A 27192-nucleotide genomic window follows, 5' to 3' on the forward strand; every position below is an offset into this window, starting at 1 on the left:
TTCCTGTCTAACCTCCCCCAAACCTTACCGACTCTCATAAACGGCGCGCTGTTTTGCTGTTCTTTGGTTTCCATATTGTTATCCTGCAAGGGCGGGGACATAGATGGATGCCTTTGGCCTGTGTGTATGTGTTGCCAGTCTGCCTAGTGTAAAATCAAGAAAACAACCAGAATATTTCTCTGCAAAGACCAAGGCTACAAACTAGAACTAGAATGATGGATAGGTCTGTCGGATACCAGAATTTTGATGGTATCTGCAATTATGCAGCAAAAACAATTGCTTATAAGTTTAATGATTTTTAAATAGAAACTTGAGTCAAATCTACGATATATATATATAGTGTGCAGGGCCTCTGTCTAGGAACAGTGTTTAGTGACTATGTACAGTATATGCTTAATAAATTAATTACCATTATCCAACACGACTACAATATTCTTTCAGTCATTATATAGACTTATCAGTCAGACATAACTGTTCCAGTCAGACCACTCTTAGAATGAATTTAGAATATTGAGCATAGATTAGCGTCAGGGCTCTGTCCCTATTCATTCCCTTTAACATTAACATTTTAGTTGAGTTATAAGCCAAATAGAATTACAGGGAATGAATGCAGTGGGATTTGCAAAAACTTCGTGAGCAGCAGGTTAGCAGCAAGCGAGGCAGGGAGACAGCAGCAGCAACGAGGCACGTCCGCACAGCAGGAGAGAGGAATGAGCAGGTAGGCAGAGAAGTTTAAATAGCTGCTCTGATCAGGTAAAGAGTGCATGAGATACTTGATCAGGTAGGCGCGTTCAAGAGTGCCTGAACTAGCTATGCAGGCTTCGCATCATTTCTTTCTTTTTTTAATGCCCTCAACTCCCAAGTCAAGTGACATTTTAGAGGGTGCTGTTCCACCTAAGAATGCTTTGACAAAATTAGAGTTTACCCACTTCTCCAGACACCTGTGTATTCCAGAGCTAATCTCACAAAACACTTAACTGATCAGCACCCCTTTCTAGTCTAGAATGACTCCATATATGTGTATTTGACGGGGGCCCTATTGGGGATGGTGATGGTTTCTGTTGTGTCACATCAGTGCTGATGGGGGCCAATGTGCATTTGACACTGGCATACAGGTATACTGTATGTGCAGTGGTCCCCTGACCCACTGACCGCACCATCCCATTAGGCAATTTTAATTTAAGTTCAGTCAGACAACTCTTTTATTTTATCAGGTAGGCGCGCTCACGAGTTGCCTGCCTGAACTATAGCTCTGCATGCTTCGCATCATATAATATGGCCCATAGCTTACCCAGTCCAGGGTAGACTGTTGAGCATTGCTTTGTCCTTAGGTTGATTGTGGGTGTGATGGTCTCAAAAATTAAGACGAACTGAAGAGGTGAAATACTCACACACCACAAAAAAGTTATGGATGACTCCACTTTTTATTTTCTTGCCTGCCAAGTGATAGGAGGACACATTTTTTGGTCACAAGACCATCGTCAGTGCGCTTACGGTTACCCAAGAACATTTGTGGAAGCTTTGTCCATACCACCTGAAGACAAAGTAAGTAGGCTAGATAGGAAATGCAGGTAGACAGCCTTAAGCTTCAGTTATATTTTGTCATACAATGGTGTTGTTTGTTAATGAAATTGAAAATGTTTCAATTTTCAATTAATTGTATGACATTGTTGTACAACAAATCGTAAAACCTTCACCACAATGATATAACAAAAATAAAAAGTATTTTTTAAGCACTAATAAAGAACAGGAATTTGCTGCAATGTTTTAGTGACCCATTCGGGTCACATTTATTTGCTGCAGTGTGTACCTGGAACTGTCCATCAAAGTTGCTAGGAGGAGGGCTTTTAGAGGGCCAAGGGCCTCATAGATTGGCCAGGGGGTACACTCAAGGTCTTAAGGTCACTTCCTGGAAAGAGAACAATGAGCTGACATTCTATCTCACTTCCTTCTTCCTGGAAAAAACTGAGCATAAAGAGTTATTAATACATACTGGCCGATAATGGTGGAGGGCTTGCAGAGATCGCTGGGTGCAGCTTGCTTTGCCTTGTCACCCCTGGCTCTTTGTCAGAGATCTAAATCTAAAGAATTATAGCTAGGCCTCAGAAGACGACGCAGGTCCAAATGTTGCTTATTTTGAGTAGTTAAGCAAATTTTCTGCAAGAATTAAAATGTATATTATATCATCTATCAAGCCAGTTCAAAGGTTAATCACCTTGGTTTTCAGCTGTTTATAGTGCAATAGTCCAACATCTTGCTTCCCTCTTTGGCTGTCATGTATAAGTAGCCTAAGTAAAGTATGTCAAAGAGGCTTATTGTTATTGTCAGTGACAGTATCAGACGAGAAAGCATGTATGAGTGTCTGTCCTTATACTGTAAATAAGCTTATTAACCTCCATGCCAGGGAGCAGAGGTGACAGCCTTCATTTGGCAAGTGCCTTGGCGAGAGAACCTCTGTTACATCGAAGGACGGATTATGTCTCGCACACCACTGTTGGCATGCAACGCTGCATGCCTGTGAACGCGTACACCCCGTACTGTGTGTGTGTGTGTGTGTGTGTGTGTGTGTGTATGTATGTGTGTGCGTGCGTGCGTGCTTACGTGTGTGCGTGCGTGGTTCTGTATTAAAACTGTTGTCAGAGTGCTCTGAGTGAAGCCACTGATAGCTCTTCTAGCTCATTCTCGGAATTCTTTCCAATGGAAACAATCCCGTCACTGATCCCAGTGTGTCAGCAGAGTCAGACCTCGCCAGCCTCTGACTCCTCTTTGACTCCCAACTAGTCCACACCAACACCTTACAAAAACACACTCACACCCAGGCCAGCACCTTCACCCACATCACGATCTGTCTGTCTCACTCAAATCTGGGATCTCAGTGGGGGAACAAAAGGCTTATCCTATGAAGTATTTTTCTGACCTCTTTCCATATTTTGTTTCCATTCTCCATTTTCAGTCTATGTTTCCTTGTTCTTTTATTCTCTATTCTCTCCCAGACTTTCATCCTACTCTGTTGTTTCAGCAAGGTTCCCATACTTGGCAACAGAAACATACCCTACATTCCCACAGCAGAGGTTATGTAATAGAAGTTAACATGTCATTATAAACAGGGCCTCTGTTGTAACAGCACTATGTCGTGGAGTAGGACAACTCTCTCTCTCTGTGTGTGTGTGTGTGTGTGTGTGTGTGCGTGTGTGTGTGCGTGCGTGCGTGCGTGCGTGCGTGCGTGCGTGCGTGCGTGCGTGCGTGCGTGCGTGCGTGCGTGCGTGCGTGCCAGTGGGTGCATATGTCTGGAGATTTTGTATATAACCATGTGCGTAAGGGAAAGATTCTTTTCCCATGGTTCCTCTAGTGTGAGAAGAAAGCAGAGCTCTCAGGACATGAGGCAAAACCCCTGCTAGATATTTATAACCTGTCTGGAGACTGGACACCAAGCATAGACACATATCTGGCACTGCCAACAAGGGATGATATGCAGAGGGGCATACCGTTTACAGTACAACACTAGTGGGAGGATGAAAAGGTGAAGGGAAAAAAACATTTCAGTACAGGGCCAAATTATAATTTTGGTTGGCCAAGTAATATAAGACTCGTGAGAAAAGACCAGATGAAAACTCTACAAAAGTAATCTTGGATTCCATTACGGTATGTCCATAGAATTGAACCAGTGTGATTTAACAAAAGATAAAAAGCTTGGTCTTTTCTGTGTCTTTTCCCTAAAAACATTTGAGATCTAAAAATCCCATAGCCTCAAACGACACATCTATTGAGGATAAGGGAGAATGACGCAGTGATTGCTATTCAAAACAAAGCCTCAGCGACTTCATAATTAATCAAAGTCAAGCATGGTCAATACTCTGCCAAACAGTTCTGCACTCATGTTCTTCAAGAGACAAATCTTGGGAAGACATAATGCAAGTGCTAAACAGTGGACCCACAATCATAAGTTCACAACACACACTATTTGACTCTCAGATGACAGATGACAGATGACTCTCAGATGACTCTCAGCGCCATGGGATTCATACACTGTTTAATAGGGTGATGTAAGAGTATATTGCCTTCTTGTCCCCAAGCTTTCAAAGTTTTGATCAATGGAAGTCTATTGGGGTCCACTAACTTACGTATGTACTTTTGTGTGTTAATGTGCTAAGCCACAGACTGCTGCCCTTCTATAGGCCTTATATAAATAGAATACTTTTGCCCCACCACTCTAACCCTCACTGCCTAGAGACCAGGGTAGAAAAAGGACAAAACAGGAGTGCATGTGCAAGACAAGAGACAGACACAGAAAGAAAGAGATACAGACTGAAACAGAGAGAGATGGAGTACATCGCTGAAGCATAATTACGTGCTGTAGATTTAGTTGGAATTCCAAAACAGAATAATATGGAGAGATGCATTGCAAGGAGGAATGGAAGGGTGAAAATGAAGAAGACTTAAAGACTTAAATCATCCATGTCCCTTCTTTGAACCCCTACAAACGCCTTTCTCCTCCTCCCTCCCTGCTATACGGAAAAGCACAAGAGGTCGTAAGAGGCAAGAATGTTTAAAAACAACAAACCAGATGAGGGTTTCTTTTTTAACAAAAACTTGTTTAAATGCTATCAATACACTGATTTCAAAATAAACCCCAAACATGGTATTCAGTGCCTGAAAAAAAAAAGTTATTCTTCTTTCCCCCACAGACTAGCATAAATGGAATGGCATGTCTAATGTAAGAATTTTGACCTCTACCTTTATTAATCCCCTTTTAACCTTCTCTTGTGAAAATAAGATATTGATGTTTTAAGTCCCCTAGTGTCCATTATCCTATGCACCACACTACAATTGTAAATTATGAGAGCACTCACATGAATCATCATGAATGACCAGTCCATAACACATGACAGTCGACTTGATCAAATAAAGCTTGGATTTATTAAAGTGAGTGGATGATCACATTGTTCCTCGTAAATGGTCTTAGACCTGTTGATGCAATAATGAAGGAGACTTGTATAGAAATGTGCTTAATTGGCACTAAAGGGGAACCCAGAGACCTTGTTTCAAAGCAACGCTTCACTCTGAAGTGATGCGTTGACCCTCTGGAAGTTTATACTGATAAAGCTATACAGTACACTCAGCCTCTCAGATAGAGTGCATGCCATAGGGAGCAAGTCATGGAAAAGTCTTGAGTTTGACTAAGTGCACTCTCTTTTACTCTATCTGTACCTCATTCACCTCACAGTGCATACACATGCACACGGAACACACATGCAATCACACACACACACACGCACGCACGCACGCACGCACGCACGCACACACGCACACACACACACACACACACACACGCACACACGCACGCACGCACGCACGCACACACACACACACACACACACACACACACACTATCTCTCTCTCTGACTACTGATGTAATTCTTAATACGAGAATAGCCCGACTGTGGGTAAAATAAACAAATGACACATACAAGGATTTTCATTGCTTTAAAAGGTTATGGTAAAGGAATAGAATTCTGACATATCAACACCTACATTGGTAACCTACAGTGTGGATCACTTTGATAAAAAATAAGTCATTGAACGTAAAAATGTTGTCACTGGCAGTGGTAAGGGCCTTAGAGTACACTACTGACAAATGATGTTTCACCTACTACCAGTGTTCTAAATTTGACATTATGACGGTATAAACAGCACCCCCTGTTGACACAAGGGTGAAAGGACAGGTGAGGTGAGAGCATAGACTCAGACTGTAAAGGGTGAGAGTTAGAAGTTGAGAGGTCGAGTCGGAGTGGTATGGCGACTATTTTCCTGTTGCAGTCAAAACAAAAGTAATAGATGTGCCATTGCAAATTTGCAATTGTGTTAGGGGTAGCTTACACATTCCTTGCTTTAACTTGCGACGCTAGTAATTGTGAATAGTTCCCATATTAGTATGGGATTGTTGTGTTTATAACTGCAAATATAGTTAGCTACATGCTAACTAAGTGATGCTAACATGCTATCTACTTAAATTATGTCGCAACCGAGTTGTTGACACGATGTGGTCTGGCCGTTGCACCTCTCGGAACTGATTGTGAAGAAAACCCAAAGACGAATTAAGGTGGGTGATGTGTGTTGTATGTCGTTTGTCATTATGTCTGGCTGGCTGGAGGAGTCATGTTCAGATAGTTCACCCAAAATTAGCGAGACAGTTTATAGTGACATTAGCTTCGCAAGCTAACGTTGATTGGATTATCTTGTTGAGTTGATTTCTGATTTCTAACGCTATAAAAACCATTTAATTTAAAGGTAGTCGCCTCTACACCTTAAAACGTTATTTTGTTCAGCGACATAGTATTTTTGTGGCAGTCGTCCAGAAATGTGGCGCATTGCACCTTCAAACTACACCGATGTAATCCTGTGATCAGATTGTCAAACTCATAAAGTTGACAAAGGAAAAGATAACATAACGTGTTGGGCCATCCCGACAGAATGAATATAGTTTGTACCATAGGAATAACATACATATAGAATAGATAGAACTAGAAGTGTATATTTGTATGTCATTACATTTTCTGATTAATTGAAAATGGAGGACCTTATGTGTACTTTTTCTGGTTCTATCCTCAAGTAGGAGTTTTGGTAGTGACCTGTAGGCTACTTCGTTTGAAATGTACGCGTTCCGCATGCTGTGAAATTAAAAGGTGGTGGGTATCTGGGGAGAAAACCAGAAAAATCACGACTTCCTCCATTTTCAGTTCATCAGAACATTTAAAAACAGAAAAAAAGTACATATACAGTTTTTAAAAAGTAAAAACAGAGGAAAACATGTAAGTATGGAAAAAAGGGGGGGCGATTATATGTCCTTGTCCATATAATTGGTTGGTTCATGCACTGCATCCCTAGTTCCATAGCCTTCCTGCTTCGATTCTGCGAATTTCTGCCCTGCAGTAAGGCTATGCGACTTACCGGTTTAAATCTCAAATCGAAATCAGACCAGCCTCTCCTCTTTAGTGGAAATCTCACGAACGTTTGACCTACTCACCAATACAAACACGGGTTGTGTCAATAGAAAGCCTACTTTCCTTAGTAAACGCACTCTGAGCCCCCCACCACACGTATAAACTGTACTTTTTGGCCAAAAGGGGATTTTGCTTCCACCGGGGGAAAAAAATCTTTTTAGTTACTCCGCTGGGCCCTCTACTGATATTGCCCAGAGAACTGCCTCATAGAGAATATTTTTCCTCCGGTGGAAAAAAATCCCTTTCTGGCCAAAAAGTACCGTTTATACGTGTGGTGGGGTGCTCAGAGTGCTTCCACTAAGGAAAGTAGGCTTTCTATTGACACAACCCGTGTTTGTATTGGTGAGTAGGTCAAACGTTTGTGAGATTTCCACTAAAGAGGAGAGGCTGGTCTGATTTCGATTTGAGATTTAAACCGGTAAGTCGCATAGCCTTACTGCAGGGCAGAAATTCGCAGAATCGAAGCAGGAAGGCTATGGAACAGAGCTACCCTAGTCCCTACTATAGGATCCTCTATGTAGTTGTTGACAGATCTCGCTGGCTCAGTCTTATTACATCAGTCACCCGAGGACTGTGACTGAACCTCGTGCTCTCTGTTCATTAGCCACTTTATTAGATCTTTTCGCTTGTCATCTTGATCCAAAATCATGGTAATATGGGCAATTTTATACATGTAGATGCAGATACATTAATTATGTTTCTCCAACCGGTTTTACTCGGGTTGTCCTTTAATTTGACACCCATCTGTATCTAGCCTCTTATATCAATTTGTTGAGGAGTGCAATTAATGCAATAAGGTAACTTACTAAGTAGCCTGGCTTGGCCATACTAAATATCACACTGTGTCCGCAGATTTTTCTGGCCACTATGAGGCTACTTACTAGTTACTAAGTGATATTTTTTTAGTTAAAGTTCAGTGACAGAGGTCCTGACTCTCCTGAGTCCCTGTCTCTCCAGCTTTTTTTTTTTTTTTTTTAGATATTTTTTTGCGGCTTACGCCTTTTATTGATTTTTGAAGGGACAGACAGTAGGCTGACAGGAAACGGGAGAGAGATGGGGGGATGACATGCAGTAAAGGCCGTGTCGGGTCCGGGAGTCGAACCCGCGGCACACTGCGACTGGATTACCAGTCCGGTGCCCAGACTGTTACGCTACGGCCTGGGCCATCTCTCCAGCTTTTTAGTAAACAGAAAATACATTTTCAGGATGGGATACCAATTTCATCTGATAATCACGGGGGGGAGCCTCCTTATGAAAATAATAATACTGTATGTGCTGCTTGTCATCCGGTGATTTGAGTGCTACAACAAGCCTTTTTATACTGATACTTCTTAATGTCACTTATTCATGGGGATTACCCAGAGCTGATTAATAAACCTAGGCAGAAGCCCTCTGTGTTCTGCCACAAACACAAATCTCTCTAGTGGAAATAGCCATTAGCAAATTGAACAGGTCCAACATATTCCACTCTTATTCGCATTCGGTTGAGGTCAATTCAAACAGACAGTATAGGAGTACATTACTACATTTGGCTGTATGACAGTTTATTTATTTATGTGAATTAAAAATTATTGTCTCTAACATGATGAAGTGGCAAGCTAAAATGAGGACTGATGGATTTGGAACCATAAAGTAATTATCCTTGTCATGTACAGTAGGACTCATGGCAGTATATTTAATCCTTTGTAAAGGAAATTACAGACAGTTTGCTGATTTAATGGTTTTCCAGTTAAAATAAAATCTTTATCATTAACATTAATAAATTTATACTTTTACTGGTGCTGGAAGTTGTACGATCATTAGTTTAGACGGTACTATGTGTGCCCTGGAACAAGGCCTCTATGTCCTGAAGTTTAAACAGCTTGTAGTCAAATCGGCCCAGGCGGTGGCGTAACCGTCTGGGCACCCGACTGGTAATCCAGTCGCAGTGTGCCGCGGGTTCGACTCCCGAGCCTGACACGGCCTTTACTGCATGTCTTCCCCCATCTCTCTCCCGTTTCCTGTCAGCCTACTGTCTGTCCCTTCAAAAACTAATAAAAGGCGTAAGCCGCAAAAAAAAAAAAAAAAAAAAAAGCTTGTAGTCAAATCGGCAATGGCAAAAACTCACTTAAGAGATTTAGTTTTCTACTCCAGCCTAAGGAACCCAAAAGTGTTGATGTCCTCTTCTGTGTATCCACTGATTTGATCTAGTAAAGTCACGTCCAGTTTCTTCCTTTTATACAACCAGTAACTACTAGTGTCAGTTGTTATGCACACTGAGTATTTGCAGACTTTGGGTTATGTGCAGTGATGGGAGATTAATCGGCAAACACATCAGTATCGGCCGATTCTAGTTGTTTTTTTTAATGATCGCCATCGGTCCGATTAATCAATCTGACCTGTCTTTACAGATAAACAAGTCCAAAGTAATTGCTTGAACAGATCTGCAAGCTCACAATATTACATATAAGGTATTAAAGTTAAATCTGACATGCCTAAGTCTGCACATACCCTGTTAAATGTATTTTTCAGAATGGAAAAAAAATATTATAATTTAATACAGAATGAGATAATATCAAAATCGTTAATATCGGTTATCGGCCATAACGGCAATTAATTATATCAGATATCGGCCAAAATGTCTCATCGGCACATCTCTAGTTGTGTCATTGCATTTGTATTGCTGAACATCTCTAAACAAAGCAGTATTAGCACTTACTAGCAACTATTAGCACCGTTCACGTGAATGGATTATTATTTTTTGAGGCAGGTGGACCCCCAGTGAATGTTGCATTACCCAGGGATGTGCGGTGCACAGTCAAAGTATTTACATCTACGGCAGATACAACACACACACAGTTCAGGTCCACACGTTGTGATTCACAGAGAAAAGCTTTCCTCTGCAGCTGTGGGGCAGGTCGTTTAATACACACACACACAACTTTTTGTCCGTGGCCTTGTTTCTCAACGTGAACATAGTTGAAACTATAACTGCACTCTGTCGAGTGCATACTTGCTTGTTGCACACTAGTAGGCCATAAATGGCCAACTAGTGCGCAAGCAGAGCGCGCAAGTCCTTTCGACCGCTGTAAACTGTCAAATCTCAGTATCTCTGTGAAGGAACGTTTGAAATTTATCATTTTTAGATGTAACTATTTGCTACCTACCTACTTTATGCATATAAACACCTAGTATTATTAAGTATGATTCAAGTTTCTATCTATATAAGTTTGGGTGAAGAGCTAGTCATACATATACACACCACGTACTCTGGTCCCAGCAGATCAGGCACAACTTGCTATTTTATTTTTTACTGATTATGTATAATAGTATACGTATGACTAGTTCTAAATGATGACGTAAGAGATATGGTCATTTGTGGTCGTTTGGTCCCAGCAAAGCAGGCATATACTATATATAGTATATATATAGTATATAGGCATATACTATATACGTATACATATATACTATATAGAGTGTGTAGTTGTACGTTGATTAGCGGTATACTGTGGTTACTTTGCGCCAAAAACCGTGACAGCTGTCCCGCCATTTGATGTTTATGCAAGAAAACAGCAAATCTGTGCCTGGTTTGCTGGGACCAAACGACCACAAATGACCATATTTCTTACGTCATCATTAAGAGCTAGTCATACATATACACACCACGTACTCTGGTCCCAGCAGATCAGGCACAATTTGCTATTTTATTTTTTACTGATTATGTATATAGTATACGTATGACTAGCTGTAAATGATGACGTAAGAAATATATATAGTATATATATATAGTATATAGGCATATACTATATACGTATACATATATACTATATAGAGTGTGTAGTTGTAAGTTGATTAGCGGTATACTGTGGTTACTTTGCGCCAAAAACTGTGACAGCTGTCCCGCCATTTGATGTTTATGCAAGAAAACAGCTAATCTGTGCCTGGTTTGCTGGGACCAAACGACCACAAATGACCATATTTCTTACGTCATCATTAAGAGCTAGTCATACATATACACACCACGTACTCTGGTCCCAGCAGATCAGGCACAATTTGCTATTTTATTTTTACTGATTATGTATATAGTATACGTATGACTAGCTCTAATGATGACGTAAGAAATATATATAGTATATATATAGTATATAGGCATATACTATATACGTATACATATATACTCTATACTGTATAAAGTGTGTAGTTGTAAGTTGATTAGCGGTATACTGTGGTTACTTTGCGCCAAAAACTGTGACAGCTGTCCCACCATTTGATGTTTATGCAAGAAAACAGCAAATCTGTGCCTGGTTTGCTGGGACTAAATGACCACAAATGACCATATTTCTTACGTCATCATTAAGAGCTAGTCATACATCCAGTCCCAGCAGATCAGGCACAATTTGCTATTTTATTTTTTACTGATTATGTATATAGTATACATATGACTAGCTCTAAATGATGACGTAAGAAATATGGTCATTTGTGGTCATTTGGTCCCAGCAAAACAGGCACAGATTTGATGTTTTTCTGCATAAACATCGAATGGCGGGACAGCTGTCACGGCGGAAGAGACCGGGCGAAAACATTACTTGCGCGCTCTGCTTGCAGAAGTAATAATGTACTTTTTGACGGGACCGTCGGGACGTAAATTACATTTCATTATAAGTTTGCAGGTTACTGAGGTTAGCAATCTCTGTGTGGCTATGGCTTGGCAACAGTCATCCCATAGCTTGTGGGGCTGTAACCATGGCGACGGCAATCTCCAGTGTTGAAATAAAAACACTAATAAATAGCTTACATTTTAGGAATGTGGGAAAATGGTCGTTATTTTGTGCATATGCTAATGGTCAATGGCCGTGTGTGCATGTTGCTCCAGCCACCGAGGTGAACCAGGCAGAACCGAGAGGTTTTGAGGACAGGTTTATGGTACATTGATGTGAGTGAGAGAGACAGCTTGAGTGCTGAGGGTGTATAGAGCGCCGAAGTCCTGACGTCACTCACTCATCCCCTGGTTCTGCTTGGTTCACGGAAGTCATTTCTCTATGGAGAATATCATGGGGTCATATTAACTCATCGATTGCGCAAAACGCTCTAAAGCGTTTTATTAATATCGAACGCCGTCTGCGCATAACGCTCTAAAGCGTTTTATTGGTTTTTTTTATGATTAATGTGCTTCATATTTATACGCGCCCGGACAACATAGAAAGTAACACCGATGTCTCTAGGAAGGTCCGTTTATGTGATCCGGGAGTTAAAAGCCCCCCCTCCTGAAAAGAGGTCTGGTCTATGCGGCATGCCGTATCCATTACGACGTACTGGAGGCGGCCTCGCCGGCATGCACGGCATAGACCAACGCAGATGTCAAGGGGATCTAAAATGGAGGTACCCATGCTAGTGTGTGTGTGAATACACTTGATTCCCCTCCCCTCCTGTTTCTACATGGTTTTTCCGAGGCAGCAATGTAGGCCCCCCCCTCTTCGTTTCGGATCGTCGCATTTCAGTTTCAGTCCCCCCCCCACTCACTTACCCACTGTGGCTGTGCCTCGAACTGCCTTTCACCGCTGCTTCGTCCTCTCATTCTCGGAAAGAAATAGCCCTCTGCCCGACGTTACTAGGAGAGATCACCGCCGTGGAACCCCCCCCAGGCCCGCGTTGTGATCGCTTTGCATCTCTCTCATTCTCGGAAAAAGGACATAACGCCTCCAACTGCAACCGCCGCTTCGTCCTCTCATTCACTCGGAAAAATAGCCCTCTGCCCGACGTTACTAGGAGAGATCACCGCCGTGGAACCCCCCCCAGGCCCGCGTTGTGATCGCTTTGCATCTCTCTCATTCTCGGAAAAAGGACATAACGCCTCCAACTGCAACCGCCGCTTCGTCCTCTCATTCACTCGGAAAAATAGCCCTCTGCCCGACGTTACTAGGAGAGATCACCGCCGTGGAACCCCCCCCAGGCCCGCGTTGCGATCGCTTTCCACCTCGTCCTCTCATTCTCGAAAAAAGAGAGCCCTCTGCCCGTATATAAGAATAATCTGCAACGGTCGCCATGTCATAATGATACGCGAAACGAATGACGTATTATGAGAGAGATGATCAACTGGCCGCTTTATATGTCTTGACCACCCATGTTTGGGCAAATAAGCCCGTATAGCGATTCTCGACTCGACACCGTGGATCACCATTAGCCATAGAGCCTTCGCCAGGCAACACTATCCGTACTCCGTAGTGTGGTTGTAACCGACTTTTTATTCATTATAATTGCAGTGATAAGACCGCAATGAAGGCGTCTGCGACGTAATCGACCCGTTTGTAATGTACAGTATAACGAATACACATTGATTAGAGTCTCTCTCTCTCCTCCTTTCCACCGCTTATCTCTCCTGAGGTTCTTTGCCCCAGAACATGTCCAGACATGTCTGTCAACAACGACTAACGTGTCTCACCGTTACACAATACACTATCGTTCTGAAACTGCCTGGTACACTGATCAAGACATGTGTTGCCCCCCCCTGTTACTGAGACAATTTCAGATATGTCTATAGTATGTACATGTCGCTATATGCCTTGTCTAAAATACTATTTTTCAGAGAGGATTTCAGAAAATGCATGGACCTGAAGAACCATTATTCACAAAATAAGGCCTATAGCGACATGTACATATGATATACCGTATGAAACAGAAGACACTCTGCTTTCATAAGAAAAATACTTCTACTGTAATAATAATACAAATCACACCCATGTGAAGTGAGCAGTGCAATGTTGCACAACATTGCACTGCTCACTTCACATGGGTGTGATTTGTATTATTATTACAGTAGAAGTATTTTTCTTATGAAAGCAGAGAGTCTTCTGTTTCATACGGTATATAGTATGTACATGTCGCTATATGCCTTATTTTGTGAATATTTAGTTGTCAGTTCCTTGTCTTGTCTAAAATACTCTGAGGATTTCAGAAAATGCATGGACCTGAAGAACCATTATTCACAAAATAAGGCCTATAGCGACATGTACATATGATATACCGTATGAAACAGAAGACACTCTGCTTTCATAAGAAAAATACTTCTACTGTAATAATAATACAAATCACACCCATGTGAAGTGAGCAGTGCAATGTTGTCATTGCACTGCTCACTTCACATGGGTGTGATTTGTATTATTATTACAGTAGAAGTATTTTTCTTATGAAAGCAGAGTGTCTTCTGTTTCATACGGTATATCATATGTACATGTCGCTATAGGCCTTATTTTGTGAATAATGGTTCTTCAGGTCCATGCATTTTCTGAAATCCTCTCTGGTGGGCGCAAGCTGCATTCAACAGCCAATTACTGACAAACTATACATGGGACCATGTGTATTTGTTTTCCTCCTAAAAGTAGACATTCAGGGCTTTCATTCAGTGTGTAGTATGTATATGATATTATTTGTGTTCATTTTTATATCTGTCTGTCAATGTCTGTCAACTTCAACCTTCCATATCTCTGCTGTTTTTTCAAAAGAGCAGCGTGCAGCGAAAAGCAGGTTTTAGAAAAAGGTCAATATCTCCAGAATGGAAGATGGTAGAATCATATTTTTTTTTTTAAATTGAAGTGGACAAGTGTGGCTTTCTTTTGATTTATGCGGTGTGATTCTCACTATAAGAGGCCCCTCGCTGTGGGCCCCTAAACATTTTCTAAAGTCCAATGTTAATCGCCATAGCACCACCAACCCTAACCCCAATTTCACATTGTAGCATACAATGTGTTAAAATGGTTTCATATAAGCATTATGGTCCAAAAATAAACGAGCTGTCTCTGTGTTATTGTCAGGGAGGGGTGTCTATATCGTTTGCGACCGTCAGTCACTCATATGATACAGTCTGTTTCTAGCTAAAATGATTCTAATTCAGCAGCAGTAACAATAGCGTTTTCTCTGTCCGTTGATTCTTCATATCCATGTGATTGAAACGGCCAAGATGTCATGTTAATTTTACAAATACAGTTCTTATATGAATGAGGCGATGTAAAATCCCCCTATGGGGATTACAATGCAAATAAAAAGTACATGAACCTGTGAATTTGCGCCCTCTACCGATATTGGTGTCAGATATTGACTTCTAGCTGTGAGGCTCACAGCTAGAAGGTCCTGGGTTCGATTCCCGCTGGGGATGCTGTGGGTGTGTTCTCTCCTCCGTGTCATCATTGCCCATACCCGAGGTGGGTATGCATGTTCTTCCCGTGTCCTCTAGGGTAGGTACCCTCACAAAAACATGCAGTAATCCTGGTCTCTAAACTACCTCCCCCTGGCCAGCCGAGGCGCCTGATGGAGGGGAAAGGAACTGGTCGGAATAATGTGTTCCTTCCACGCGCTACTTCCGGCTGGGTGAAACTCCCCCTTGTCAGGTGAAAAGAAGCAGCTTGGACTCCTCATGCATAGAAGGAAGCATGAGGTCAGTCCGCTGCCCTCCCAGGTTTGCAGAGGAAGTGTAGCGCCCAGGATTACAATAGATAATTGACACATGAGAAATCCACACAGCCCACCCATCTGACCCATCTCCTTTAAGATTTTCGAGTGATGCATAAAAGGTTGAGAACCGCTGGTGTAGACAACCACATGCCTACTGATATTGCTTGTGCAATTCCCCATCAGGGAATCAGACCCCTCTTTTCACCTGACTGCGAGGAAGAGGCATTGTCACCGGGACAGCAGAATCTCTCCCAGTTCCCCCCCCCCACAAGTCGCTGCTGAACGGGCACCACCCATAGGACTTATTAGCGCAGCGAGAAAGACTCATTCCATAATTGATGGCTTACTACCTGAACACTGCCATTTGTGTTTAATTGGAGTTCCTGGAATGGGCTGAAAGTACCACTCCTGGAAACCCTTTCTGTGGTGGTGGGCGAGTGTTTTCCCTCTATACACACTAAAATGTATTTTGCATCTTACGCACGCACGCACGCACACAGACAGAAGCACACATACCGCTTTAGCTGAATGTTTAGCCTAGCCCGGGTCACCTATTTATTTAGGGATGTCTGCTCTTGGCACTTAAAGGAAAGAATGCAGGATGATTGCCAGAGAATTCAGCTTGGATTTAGGAGCAGCGTGCTGTGCATTGCATGTAGACATTGTTTAGGGAAGTGCTTTTGTGATGATTACTATGGTGATTGAATAAATGTTTAATCAACTCAGATGGTGAGACTAAATCAAATTCACAAATGTTACTGGCCCAGGGTATGGAAAAACAAAAGTAGGCAACAACAGCAGTCTTAACTAAGTACAGTACAGTAGACAGACCTTCCTGCTCTCCTGGATGGAAGGAAGAAAAACATGTTGTTAACTTCGTATTGTGTTGGGTTCATAATTCCATTTACGTTTCACATTTAAGTCTCTAGGTGTGTTCACGCCCCTTTGCTAAGGCTTGTTCAATGGACACTGAACAGACACCCAGGGGCGGGGGGGGGGGGGGGTGTGTGCGCACTGGAGCATAATTGTGACAATTGTGCTGAGCCAGCTTGTTGTTCACCTCTCATGCCTCACATTTTCCGTTGTTAAAACCCACAACCCTTACACCTGTATTACACAACACGTGCAGCCATACACACACCAACAGATTTAAATGCACCCTCAGTCATGTTGCATGCATGATACAGTGAGTGAACCTGCTGCGTCATGGTGCTTGGAGGTGGTGCTTAGGAGTCTACAGACTTAAAGTGGGCGGAACTAAAGGTTTGTGCAATGACTGCAGTATTTGGAGGTGTAAAGGTGTTGACCATAGTTCACACAAGGGACAAAAACACCTGCTGGATGAGTACTGCTGCACTGGGTTCTAATCAGATTAAACCCTTGTCTTAATACAAATTGCAATTTATATACAATTCGTGGGACATGTTTACCTAAAAGGATGATGTGCCTGCCCTAGACCCAGACTGGTGTGTCTTAGTCATTGACATTTACTGTACAATGTCACTTTGAAAAGACATAATATTCTTTGTATTTGTTCATGAATTGATTTAGCATGTTTCTTAGCTTTCTCAGCTTGTTGAAACATGCCAGACGTTTTGTATTGGCCAGGAAGGTGCTCTCCAGTGACTCTTTGAAGAGATGAGGGTGGGCTATAGCTCTAGCTCCCTAGATGTCTACACAAGTCCCTTCTCTGATTTATCAGACTCCATCCTGATTGGTTAAGATTGGCTTCCAAAGTTCACAGGAGTGCTCAGTTTCAAACAAAATGCTGCAAATCATGAACACATCGTGTGATTTCCGTGAAATTGTGCACCCACATTCCCACTAGGCCGAGGACGAAATGCCACATGAACAATTTCAACTCAGCCTCAAGGTGGCGCTATAACTGGCCAAAAAGTGTTTTTACCTCTAACTGCACGGATCTGTGGATAACCTGGTGGAGACCTGTGCCCGGAAGGGCACTTTTTCTAGTCTTAACTTGAATTTGACTTTACTTGGTTAGCAATAAAAGCTGAATAGCTCATAATTTGGAATTGGAACTGCTCATAAATTGATTCGAGTGTCTGTAGGTTTACAAACTATGATGGCGTACCCCTGGGATGTAAGGTCTTTTGTGGCATTTCTGCTTGTGTGTATGTATATGTATCTGCTGGTACAAACGTGATTAACAAACGTAATGTGATTGGGAAGAGCACCACTCAGTTCACATGGGTGTGATATTTTTTATTTGTCTTGATTCTTGTGAGAATGTCACAGCATGAGTCACAGAACGCTACACAATACGGGCTAGGCCTTTTGGAAATCCAAATTAAGCCACTTTCTCCTTGAACTGTTGATTCACTGACTGTGCACCCATAATGTATTGCCAGCAGTTAGAAATGTTCCCCTATTTACATTTTGCACTAGGAATGTCTGCCTCGGATTTTCCACTGTTTGTGTGAAAGTCTTTCGGAAGTACAACAGAACAGCATGCGTTGCTATTGATGAGACCTTTGATAATTCCATGTGTCATGTGTCAACATGGTCATTACACTTCACAGTAAAGAGGGGACCACATTAAGAATGAATTCCACTTGTCATGGTCTTTCCAATTCTACATCAGCCCCTGCTGTATTGCCTTTTATATCATGCCTTTGTAGAACTATTATACAGTACAGCTACAGCACCAATGCACCATGTCCAACATTTAGCTTGTGTCCCATCAATGACCTGTCCCTGCTTTTCCTCCCACAGATATGGCTGTGTCGGTGCGGGGCCTGTACTTTGTGATGACCCTGTTTTTGGGGAGTTTCTTTGGCAGCATCTTCATGCTGGGTCCATTTCTGCCCATCATGCTGCTTGCTCCAGCCTGGTACCGATGGATCACTGACCGCATTGTTGCTACCTGGCTGACACTTCCTGTGGTAGGTACAGTACAACGGCTGTGTGATCAAGCTAGATGCTACGTACTAGTAGGTAGCATACTTTAGTTTATACACATTGAATTGCACTTCTGGCCTCCGTAGTTTGATCCTATCATAATGTGATGCTTCACGTTATCTCCTGCTAGTATTTTGTTTGTGCCTTGCTTGTTTAGTTGGCAGAGTCTTATTTCTTCTTATAAATTCCCGTTGGGCACAGACATGCAAATCTTGTATACAATGACCAATTTAATTCATGACTTGGTTATTTTGTCTCTCCTTTATCTCACTCTTTGTCTTCCCTGAATCTGTGAATGGGTGAATGTAATGCACTATGTAAAGCGTCTTGGATAAAGGTGCTATATAAATGCACCATTTACCATTTACCAATCTGAACCCCCCCCCCCCCCCCCCCCGTTGGGCACAGACATGCAAATCTTGTATACAATGACCAAATGAATTCATGACATTGATTCTTTTGTCTCCCCCTTATCTCACTCTTTCTCTTCCCTGAATCTGAAACTGCCCCCCCCCCCACACACACACACACACCTACTCCATATCCATTGTCCATTTCATTCCTCCCCATCCTACCTCTTTGCCCAGGCTTTGCTGGAGCTGGTGTTTGGTGTTAAAGTGGTTATCACAGGTGATGGCTTCATTCCAGGGGAGCGCAGTGTGATCATCATGAACCATCGTACGCGTTTAGACTGGATGTTCTTGTGGTGCTGTCTACTCAGGTACAGCTATCTGCGCCTGGAGAAGATCTGCCTCAAGGCCGCACTCAAGGCTGTGCCTGGCTTTGGTGGGTGCACAGTATATTCTGGATGCATGTACATTCAAATGTATGCTTACCTGAAGGCAAAATAACGCCTCTGAACATCTTATCGATAAAACACTTTTTTTTGGACTGCAGTCACTGCACATGAGACTGATCCTTCAGTTTGGATCTGTTAGAATACAGCTTTGAAATGCAGGTATTAATGTTCTATTGATTTATTTATTTGTTTTTGTATTGAACTGTGCTTGAAATGTACTGTAATTATGTTAATAAATAAATACTTCAATCAATCAAACAAGAGATAATATTCATAATACATGCATAGGGTTGACACTAAGGTCTCAGAGGCATTTGCCCGTCGGGGAAAGTACAGGTCATGTTCTACTTGCCCTCAGGTCAGGTGTTAGTGTCAACCAGCATATTTCACAAGAAAGTAGAGCACCTGTTTCATCTACTGCAACATGTATTTCATTGTATCTGGAAAAGCAGGGATGTTCTTAATTTTAAACATTTCTGTGTCTCACCTTTATGGGCCTCTCCCTTCATCCTGTATTTGGATGGAAACGGCAGCATAGGCAATGTTTCAAATGGCTAACATTACGTGTGTGTGTGTGTGTGTGTGTGTGTGTGTGTGTATGTGTATATATATGCGCACATTACACACACATCTACTGTAATATGTACTTTTCTCTTTTATGGCATAATTGCACTGTAGAGTCAGCTTTGCAGCTCAAAATAGAGCATAAAATCTAGAGTTTAAAATCTTCCCTGGCTGGAGTGAAATGCTATAATGGTGACTGACCACTAGGTTGGTAGACTAGAGATAAAAACAAACACCAATCCAAGATATCTCAACATTAAAAAAAATCTATATTTAATTTTTTTAATTAAGAAGTGGCAGAGAATGACAGCATCCATGGGAAAAAGTGGTTGGGTTAGGCACGATCACTTAAGCCTTATAAGTATATAGGGCCTATATACTTATGAGGTTATCATACTCGTGGTGATGTCATTAAGCATTGACCCCGCCTCCCTCCCATGCCTGCAAAACCAAGGGGACCGCCCACCCAACTTCTAGACCAGTCAGTGAACGAGGTGATAGCCCCAGAGTGAAAGGACAGAGTATGAACATTGTCATCTATGGCATGCCCAAAGTTGCCCTAAAACAGGTTCAAATTGGATAAAGTACAAGACAAAATGTCTGGTAAAGATGTGGTTAACTTAATTTTATCATACAGGTCATCCCAAACTGCAAATGCCCTGATACACTGCAAAATGCAAGCCCACACCACTTACTTTTTTGTTCACGTCAGACTACGTCCACTTTCAGACATGCACTGTATTATGGAGGTTTTCCAGAGTTCAAACGGAGGGACTGTATTTATGAACGCAACATTATGGATCGGTAAGATCGGATATGCAACAGATTTTTTGCCGGTACGATCCTTGATTTAAATACAATCCCCACCAGGATTCATTAAAGAATGATTACTATAATATGCCAGGATATCTGCCCGTTCAACCCTTATTTTGAAGATCCATAATTTCATAATGTCAAACTGGGGGTCCTTGAAATGATCTTATCTTTTCAAATGGGGGTCTGTGGGCTAATAAGTGTAAATTTCAGGGTCCTTGCCATGAACCTTAGATTTGGAGTCTAAGCGTGCGTGCATGCGCAATCTAGGTGGTGCAGTCCAGTCTTATGGCTAACAACATATCGCCATCCGAAGCTCAAGTTCCACTAGCCTTTCCACTAGATCGGATCAAAACATTTTATACAACTGAATTAATGTAGCCTACGTATTTTGGCGCTTGTCGCTTGCCGACAATTAACGTAGGCTACGTTTTATGGCGGGGAAAGTGTTAAGGTAATATCCGATTTCGCTCAAACTGCTCTGTCTGAATGCACCCAGTGATAGTCTGGTGAATTTACATTCAAGTGGGCGTGTTGATGACGCTTCTATTGTCGACGAGTGCATTCTGAAAGTGGCTTATGAAATAAGACCATGCTCCTTCACTACAGACAGGTGTATAAATGTAAAGTCTTATTGTGTTGCGTATATGTTCCAGGCTGGGCGATGCAGGTGGCTTGCTTTGTATTCATTCACCGTCGCTGGGAGGAGGACAAGAGTCACATGGAGAACATGTTGGATTACTTCTGTGACATCAGGGAGCCGCTACAGTTACTGCTCTTCCCAGAGGGCACTGACCTCACCGGTAATGACACACCTATGATGTTACATATGTTAAATATTAAAAATATATATACTTTTTGGGCAATACTTGCAGTGTTCATACGAAATTGGTGCTAACTTTTACTCCCACGGTTTGCAAGATTAGTTCAGTACACACAAGGACCTCAAGGACCAAATCATCATTTGGTACGCGTCACTGACTGATTTATAAACTGCTTCGAGTCCGTGTTACTTCTGTGTTGTGTAGCGTAACGGTGACGTCACTGTCGAATCCTTGGTATCTTTACCGTTCACGTGTGTTCAGCGAGCAGCAGCAGCGTAAAACAACAAGCTGTAGCCTAGTATTTTGTCACGCTCGCACCAGCGAGGTCCGTGATAATAGAAAGGTTGGGAACCCCTGCATTAAATTATGCAATAAAAATACACTGTTCTGTGAAAGTCAGGATATTTACCTTTGGTCTAGGGGATGCTCATCTTCACCTGCAAACACAACTTCAAAGTGATGAGGCATAGACAGTCCTTCAAAGAATCTCACTCGTCATTTTATACAAGAATGTTTGGATGTTCCTATCTGAGCAAGAAGGATACGACATTTAAAGCTCTCTGAGATCACAAATAATCTAATCTCTAGCCAATGTCTCTGTGGGGTCTGACACTGTGTGTGTGTGTGTGTGTGTGTGTGTGTGAGAGAGAGAATCCTCTTAAACCTCAGGGCTTAGACTGGCCAGGCAGGGGAACATAATACCAGTTATCCTATAACTTCTTATAAGGTAGTTGCACTTTTCTCCTTCCTGGCACTGTCTCTCCTGGCATTTCTCATACACATGCATGCACATGCCTCCGTCTGTAGGGTTTAGACCAGGATGCACTTGAGCCCCTCTAAGGATTTCCATGACCCCTTACAAATTGGTATAAAGTAAAGGGAGGTGTGAGGGTTACACAATTGATGGAGGACTGAACAAAATGCTTGTTGCATAATATGACTTGAATTATTATATATAGTGTTCTTACAACATCAGGCCCTGAAGAATATTTTGGTGCATCTGTTTTGTGTTTATATCCTGCAGATACTGTAATTCAGATGAAGAGCACATCACATTCTAGGTGTATTTCATAAGTATAAAACCTTTCTACTGTAAGGTAGGGGTGTGAGAAAATATCGATACACTTGAGTGTCGTGTTAGATATGTTTTGTGATACTGTATCGATTCTCATGGATTTTGTATTCCTTTTTATATAGGGAAATATTAATTGTTTTGCCCAGATTGTTATATTGGATGTGTAGCTGCCATTTTCTTCCTGTTTATATTTCTTGCAGAAAATACCAGAGCAAAGAGCGATGAGTTTGCTGCCAAGAACGGCCTGCCTCAATTTGAGTATGTGCTGCATCCTCGCACCACTGGATTCACATTCATTGTGAACAAACTACGGAAAGGTCAGAAACTTTGTTTTACACATTGATAATCCTTTTTCTGATGTGGTTTGACCTTATTGATCGAAATGTACTCCGTTTTTGTGGTTTTCCGAGTGTATCCTTAGTTTTAAACTACCGGTAGTCATGTAGTCGGTAAAACATTGTTCAAACGTCATTAAATGTATCGTGCTCATCCCAATATGACATAATAATTAATAAATAATAATAAATAATATGTTTTTATTGTTTCGCTGTCAAAGAAAACACCTTACATGCCCTTACATGCTTACACCATGATTTATTTTGTATCAGCAATGCTTGTAGTTCACAGTGGTGGAAAACAACACGCTATGGCGATGATCTTCGTTGTTTCGGTCATGGCTTTATTTGCGGGGGATGATACCTGTTATTCCTCACAGTCCCAGACCACCACTTCATCCTGCTGCCAGCCATTACAACACCCGGTGGCTTCTCATGTTTCCCTATGAGCTAATTCTGGCAGCCCTCCAGAGGTCTTTAATACCACCTCTGGCCCTGCTTCCCCTGATTCCCCCACCCATTTGAGTGCTGAGCATGGCACTAACTCTCCCAGCAGGTGCTGTGAATCAGTGATGTCAGCGGACTTAGCTAGTTCTCTGTTCCCTGGCCCTTGCCGTTGCTGACTGACAGACAGTGCAGGTGGTCTTTGTCTCCATATGCCCTGCCCTTCCCTGCTCTATTTATAGCAGAGCAGAGTTGAGCTTTATAGAAGTGGTAGCTGGCAGGTGTCATCCTACCAGCTTGATCTCACACTCTGCTTCTATTATGCACAGCAATGCCGGGATGCCAGACGTTTATGTAAGGCAGGCCTGCGATGATGATGTTGCTCAGGGTGGTTTAGAAGGAATGGATGATTCATGCAACACTAAGTCCCCGGTTCAATCAGATGCATGTGTAATGGAGCTAAGAGCTGGGATTTTGAATAGTGTATGACACATTTCCAATGACCAGTTTGGTCCAATGACCAAGTTTGGTTATGGAAAAGGGATAATGTTACTGTATGACTACCTGTACTCTTATACGGTATCTGCCATCATATTGCAGATAATACTTACTTACTTCACTATTTCACCTCTAGTCCTGAATTCATCGTTGCTAATGAAATCTCTACTTCAATTCATTTCCCAGGAGACAACTTGGATGCCGTCCATGACATCACAGTAGCGTACCCCCAAAACATTCCCCAGACAGAACGTCACCTCATCTTGGGGCATTTTCCCCGTGAGATCCACTTCCATGTTCGCCGCTATCCCGCCGCCTCCCTGCCTGCCTCCCCCGTTGACATGCAGGAATGGTGCCAGGAGCGCTGGGCCGAGAAGGAAGTCCGACTCCGGGACTTCTACTCTGGGCAGCCCAGGGCCTTCGATAGGGAGGGCGCAGCCCGCGTGCCACCGTGCAAAACAGAGCTGCGCGTGGCTCTGATCAAAGCTGCCTCGCTGCTCTACTGGAGCAGCTTCATTGCGCTGTGCTTTGTCGGCCTGTGGCTGTGGTCCGCAGTCAGACTCTATTTCCTGGTGATGGTCATTGTGTACTTTGGCCAACTGAAGCTTTTTGGAGGGCTGGAGATTATGGAGATGGCCTGCCACCAGTATTGGAAATCTGTGCATGCCAGTGTGGACAAGAACAATAAAGTGTTGGATGTGAAGGTGCAATGAAGAAAGGAAGAACAAGGGGACAGCCTGGAAGTGTCCATGTGCACCCAGCAGGGATGCTGAGGACAGAGTTTTCTTGGCTGGGCTAAGCCCAGAGGACTGGAGGTTCCTCTTTTGGGGCCATATCATCCTCTGCCTTTAGGGAAGAAACAGTGCATTATGCATCGGTGAGGTCATCTTACCGTACTGTGGTAGGGGGCTAAGAAGCTATGTTCTATTATCTGCATAAAAGCTGTGCAGAGTTGAAGTGATTCATCAGTGGTTACCGTTGTTAGGTCCCTCTATTGTGCACAGTCACTATATATCCCTTGCTGTTAGTAGTCAAGTAATGCTGTTTATCTGTTTATGCAGACAGTAGTTTTTTCTGTGGTTGTTTGCCCAGAACTTAAGTGTCCACGAATGTCTCACAAAAACTACACTTCGTTTTTAGCTACAGTTTTTAGTTATGGTACACATTAGCTTGCTTATGTTTTTTTTATTTGTTTTATGTTATTTCCTTTGTTTTGTATCATGTGTTTGAAGGGAGTGAACATGCAGCCATAGTGCAGAGCACATACCATAATATGATCACTTGAATATTTATATCCAATATTCTAATAGTGTATTTATTTAGCCAACTTTGGCTAGTCTAGCCAAATGAATCACTGTTGCCATTAGCAATTTTAGCTAAGTAAATGTCATCTTAGAAGAGTTCCTAGTCCAAAAGAAGACATTCATTTGTAACACCCTTTAGCAGTATAATTTACGTTTTGTCCTTACATTAGTTATATGATGTTTTCATGTTATTTAGCTCTGCAACAGAAAAGCTGTTTTTTATGCATGCTCGCTCAAGTTGCTTTTGCACATAAAAGCCAAAGGTGAGAGAACCAGGTGTGAAAAAAACAAAAGATTTTAACCAAACGGAATGTAATATGACCAGAACAGGGCAGATGAACGATGGTCAAAGCTAATCAGGCCAGATGAGGACAAGCCTGATGATCAAAGATAAGACTGAGATCTAATGTCTAGGTATCCTTAGAAGCAGCTGAGCTTTTCTGCCCTTTTCAGGAACAGAGAGATGCCTTGTAGAGGCAGAAGGTGGGTGGTACTGGGCTGGAAGAATGTCCTGTTGGGACAACATAACCCTCTGTGTACAGGGTGGCACTGAGGACCAGACTTGGAGTGGAAAACTGTCCCTGAACTCAACCTAATCCAAAAAGCCCCGTAATGCCCACCTCTCTCTGTGTCCATCTCTGTCTAGGGAACTGGCATCGATGCGCCTGCTAAACTCAATTAGCAAATGACAGCTGAGAAAGCTACTCCAATTGTGCCAAAAAAGAGGATAGAAAAAGCATTGAATTGGAGCAGCGCTTGAGACACACTTTCAGACACCGTCCTTTCTTAGCCATTGCTCTAGTACCACCTCAAACTTGGCTATATTCAGTGAGTTATGAAAGATGTCTTTTGGACAATCTGCAATTTTTTTATGACACAGTGCAATGTCTAATTTAACTGACCCACCTCAATTGCTGCAGGTCAGGTAATATTGTTTTGTAGAAGGAAAGAGTCTTAAAACCATCTTCCCAGGCAGCCACATAATGAAAATCTGACTGAGGTGTCTTTGTTTATGTGAACCTGAAGGCCCTATGGTTAAAGTGTAACGGGACTGGTTTAAGTCACTGTGATGAGCTGTTAACAAATCTCTCATCAGCATGTCAATAGTTTACCAAATATACCACTGTTCTCTCTTTCCTTAATAGAACCTTGAGCTCTTTATGGGTACATACATATATACATGCTCTTTTTGCCACTTTTGTTGCCAATCAGTTGCTGATGCTGGACTTCTTTGCAGTCCGTCCTCAGGTAAAAACACCGCTCATTGTTATCCGTCTTTTAAAGAAGTAAATATATTGAAATAAATATGCCATCACAACTCATTCAATTGCCCCTGACATGTTCATCATTTGCACGGGTTTGAAATGTTTGTCGACTGCCATTCACTTGAATTGTAACTCTTTGTCAAACAGTCCAGTGAGTGAGGGAGAAATTATTGCAGGTTTTGCTGGGCTCTACTATTTCCCTTAAGATAGAGTGGGTATATAGTATAGTAACACCAGTGAATGAGTCAACATGACCCTGAATACTCATGTTGCACAACATCAAGCCATTGTGTGCTCGCTCTCCATTTGGCTCACACATACACCCTTTCCAGTACACAGCAGAGACGCAGAGGTCGGGAGATTTGAAGGTGAAGTCGGGTTGCCGTAGCAACAACTGTTGACTCTCCCGTTGCCTAGCAACGGGATGTGGAGTGATGTCAATGGAAAGCATGCTATTTTCTATCCTGACAGAATTACGTCATTATTTTATGTCTATGTGAGTGTTGGAAAGAGACATTCATTTCTCTATGCTATAGTTTTTTTTTTCTCGTTTTTTGGAGTGGATAGTGATGCAGGAAAGTAGAAGGGCAAGCTTGGATAAACTTGAGGTTGATAGCAGCACTTTAAAAATAGCTTCCCAGGGACTATGAATCATCGGCCAATTATGTTGCCAGTTCTTTTCATGTCTTTTTTTAAGCATCCCCCATATCTGACTAGAACTTGAAATTCACCATGACAAATTTTGAGTGGGTGGAATGTTGATTCCATAATTCTGTACAACACGCATCATGGATACATCACTAACCTGGCGCTCTTTTTCAACCTGTGCTTCGTTTTGTGATCCGGTGAATAGATCTGATCCCTCAGGGAGTCATTGGCACCAGAGGTTGAGTTGTATGCTTTGTTAGAACTGGCTATGCCTATGTC

General features: G+C 42.3%; 1 protein-coding gene across 1 annotated transcript; it reads left to right on the top strand.

The window, feature by feature from the left end:
* The first annotated feature begins 5771 nt into the window (after positions 1-5771).
* On the top strand, positions 5772-27061 carry lclat1 (lysocardiolipin acyltransferase 1). The gene is made up of 6 exons (XM_083792659.1): positions 5772-6100; positions 18159-18328; positions 18932-19130; positions 21177-21323; positions 22620-22736; positions 23883-27061. The coding sequence occupies exons 2-6, from the start codon at positions 18161-18163 to the stop codon at positions 24407-24409; spliced, it is 1158 nt and encodes a 385-aa protein (XP_083648785.1). The 5' UTR covers positions 5772-6100; positions 18159-18160; the 3' UTR covers positions 24410-27061.
* Positions 27062-27192: the final 131 nt, after the last annotated feature.

The sequence above is a fragment of the Protomyctophum parallelum genome (genome assembly GCF_964188405.1).
Source record: "Protomyctophum parallelum genome assembly, chromosome: 20".
NCBI classification, from domain to species: domain Eukaryota; kingdom Metazoa; phylum Chordata; class Actinopteri; order Myctophiformes; family Myctophidae; genus Protomyctophum; species Protomyctophum parallelum.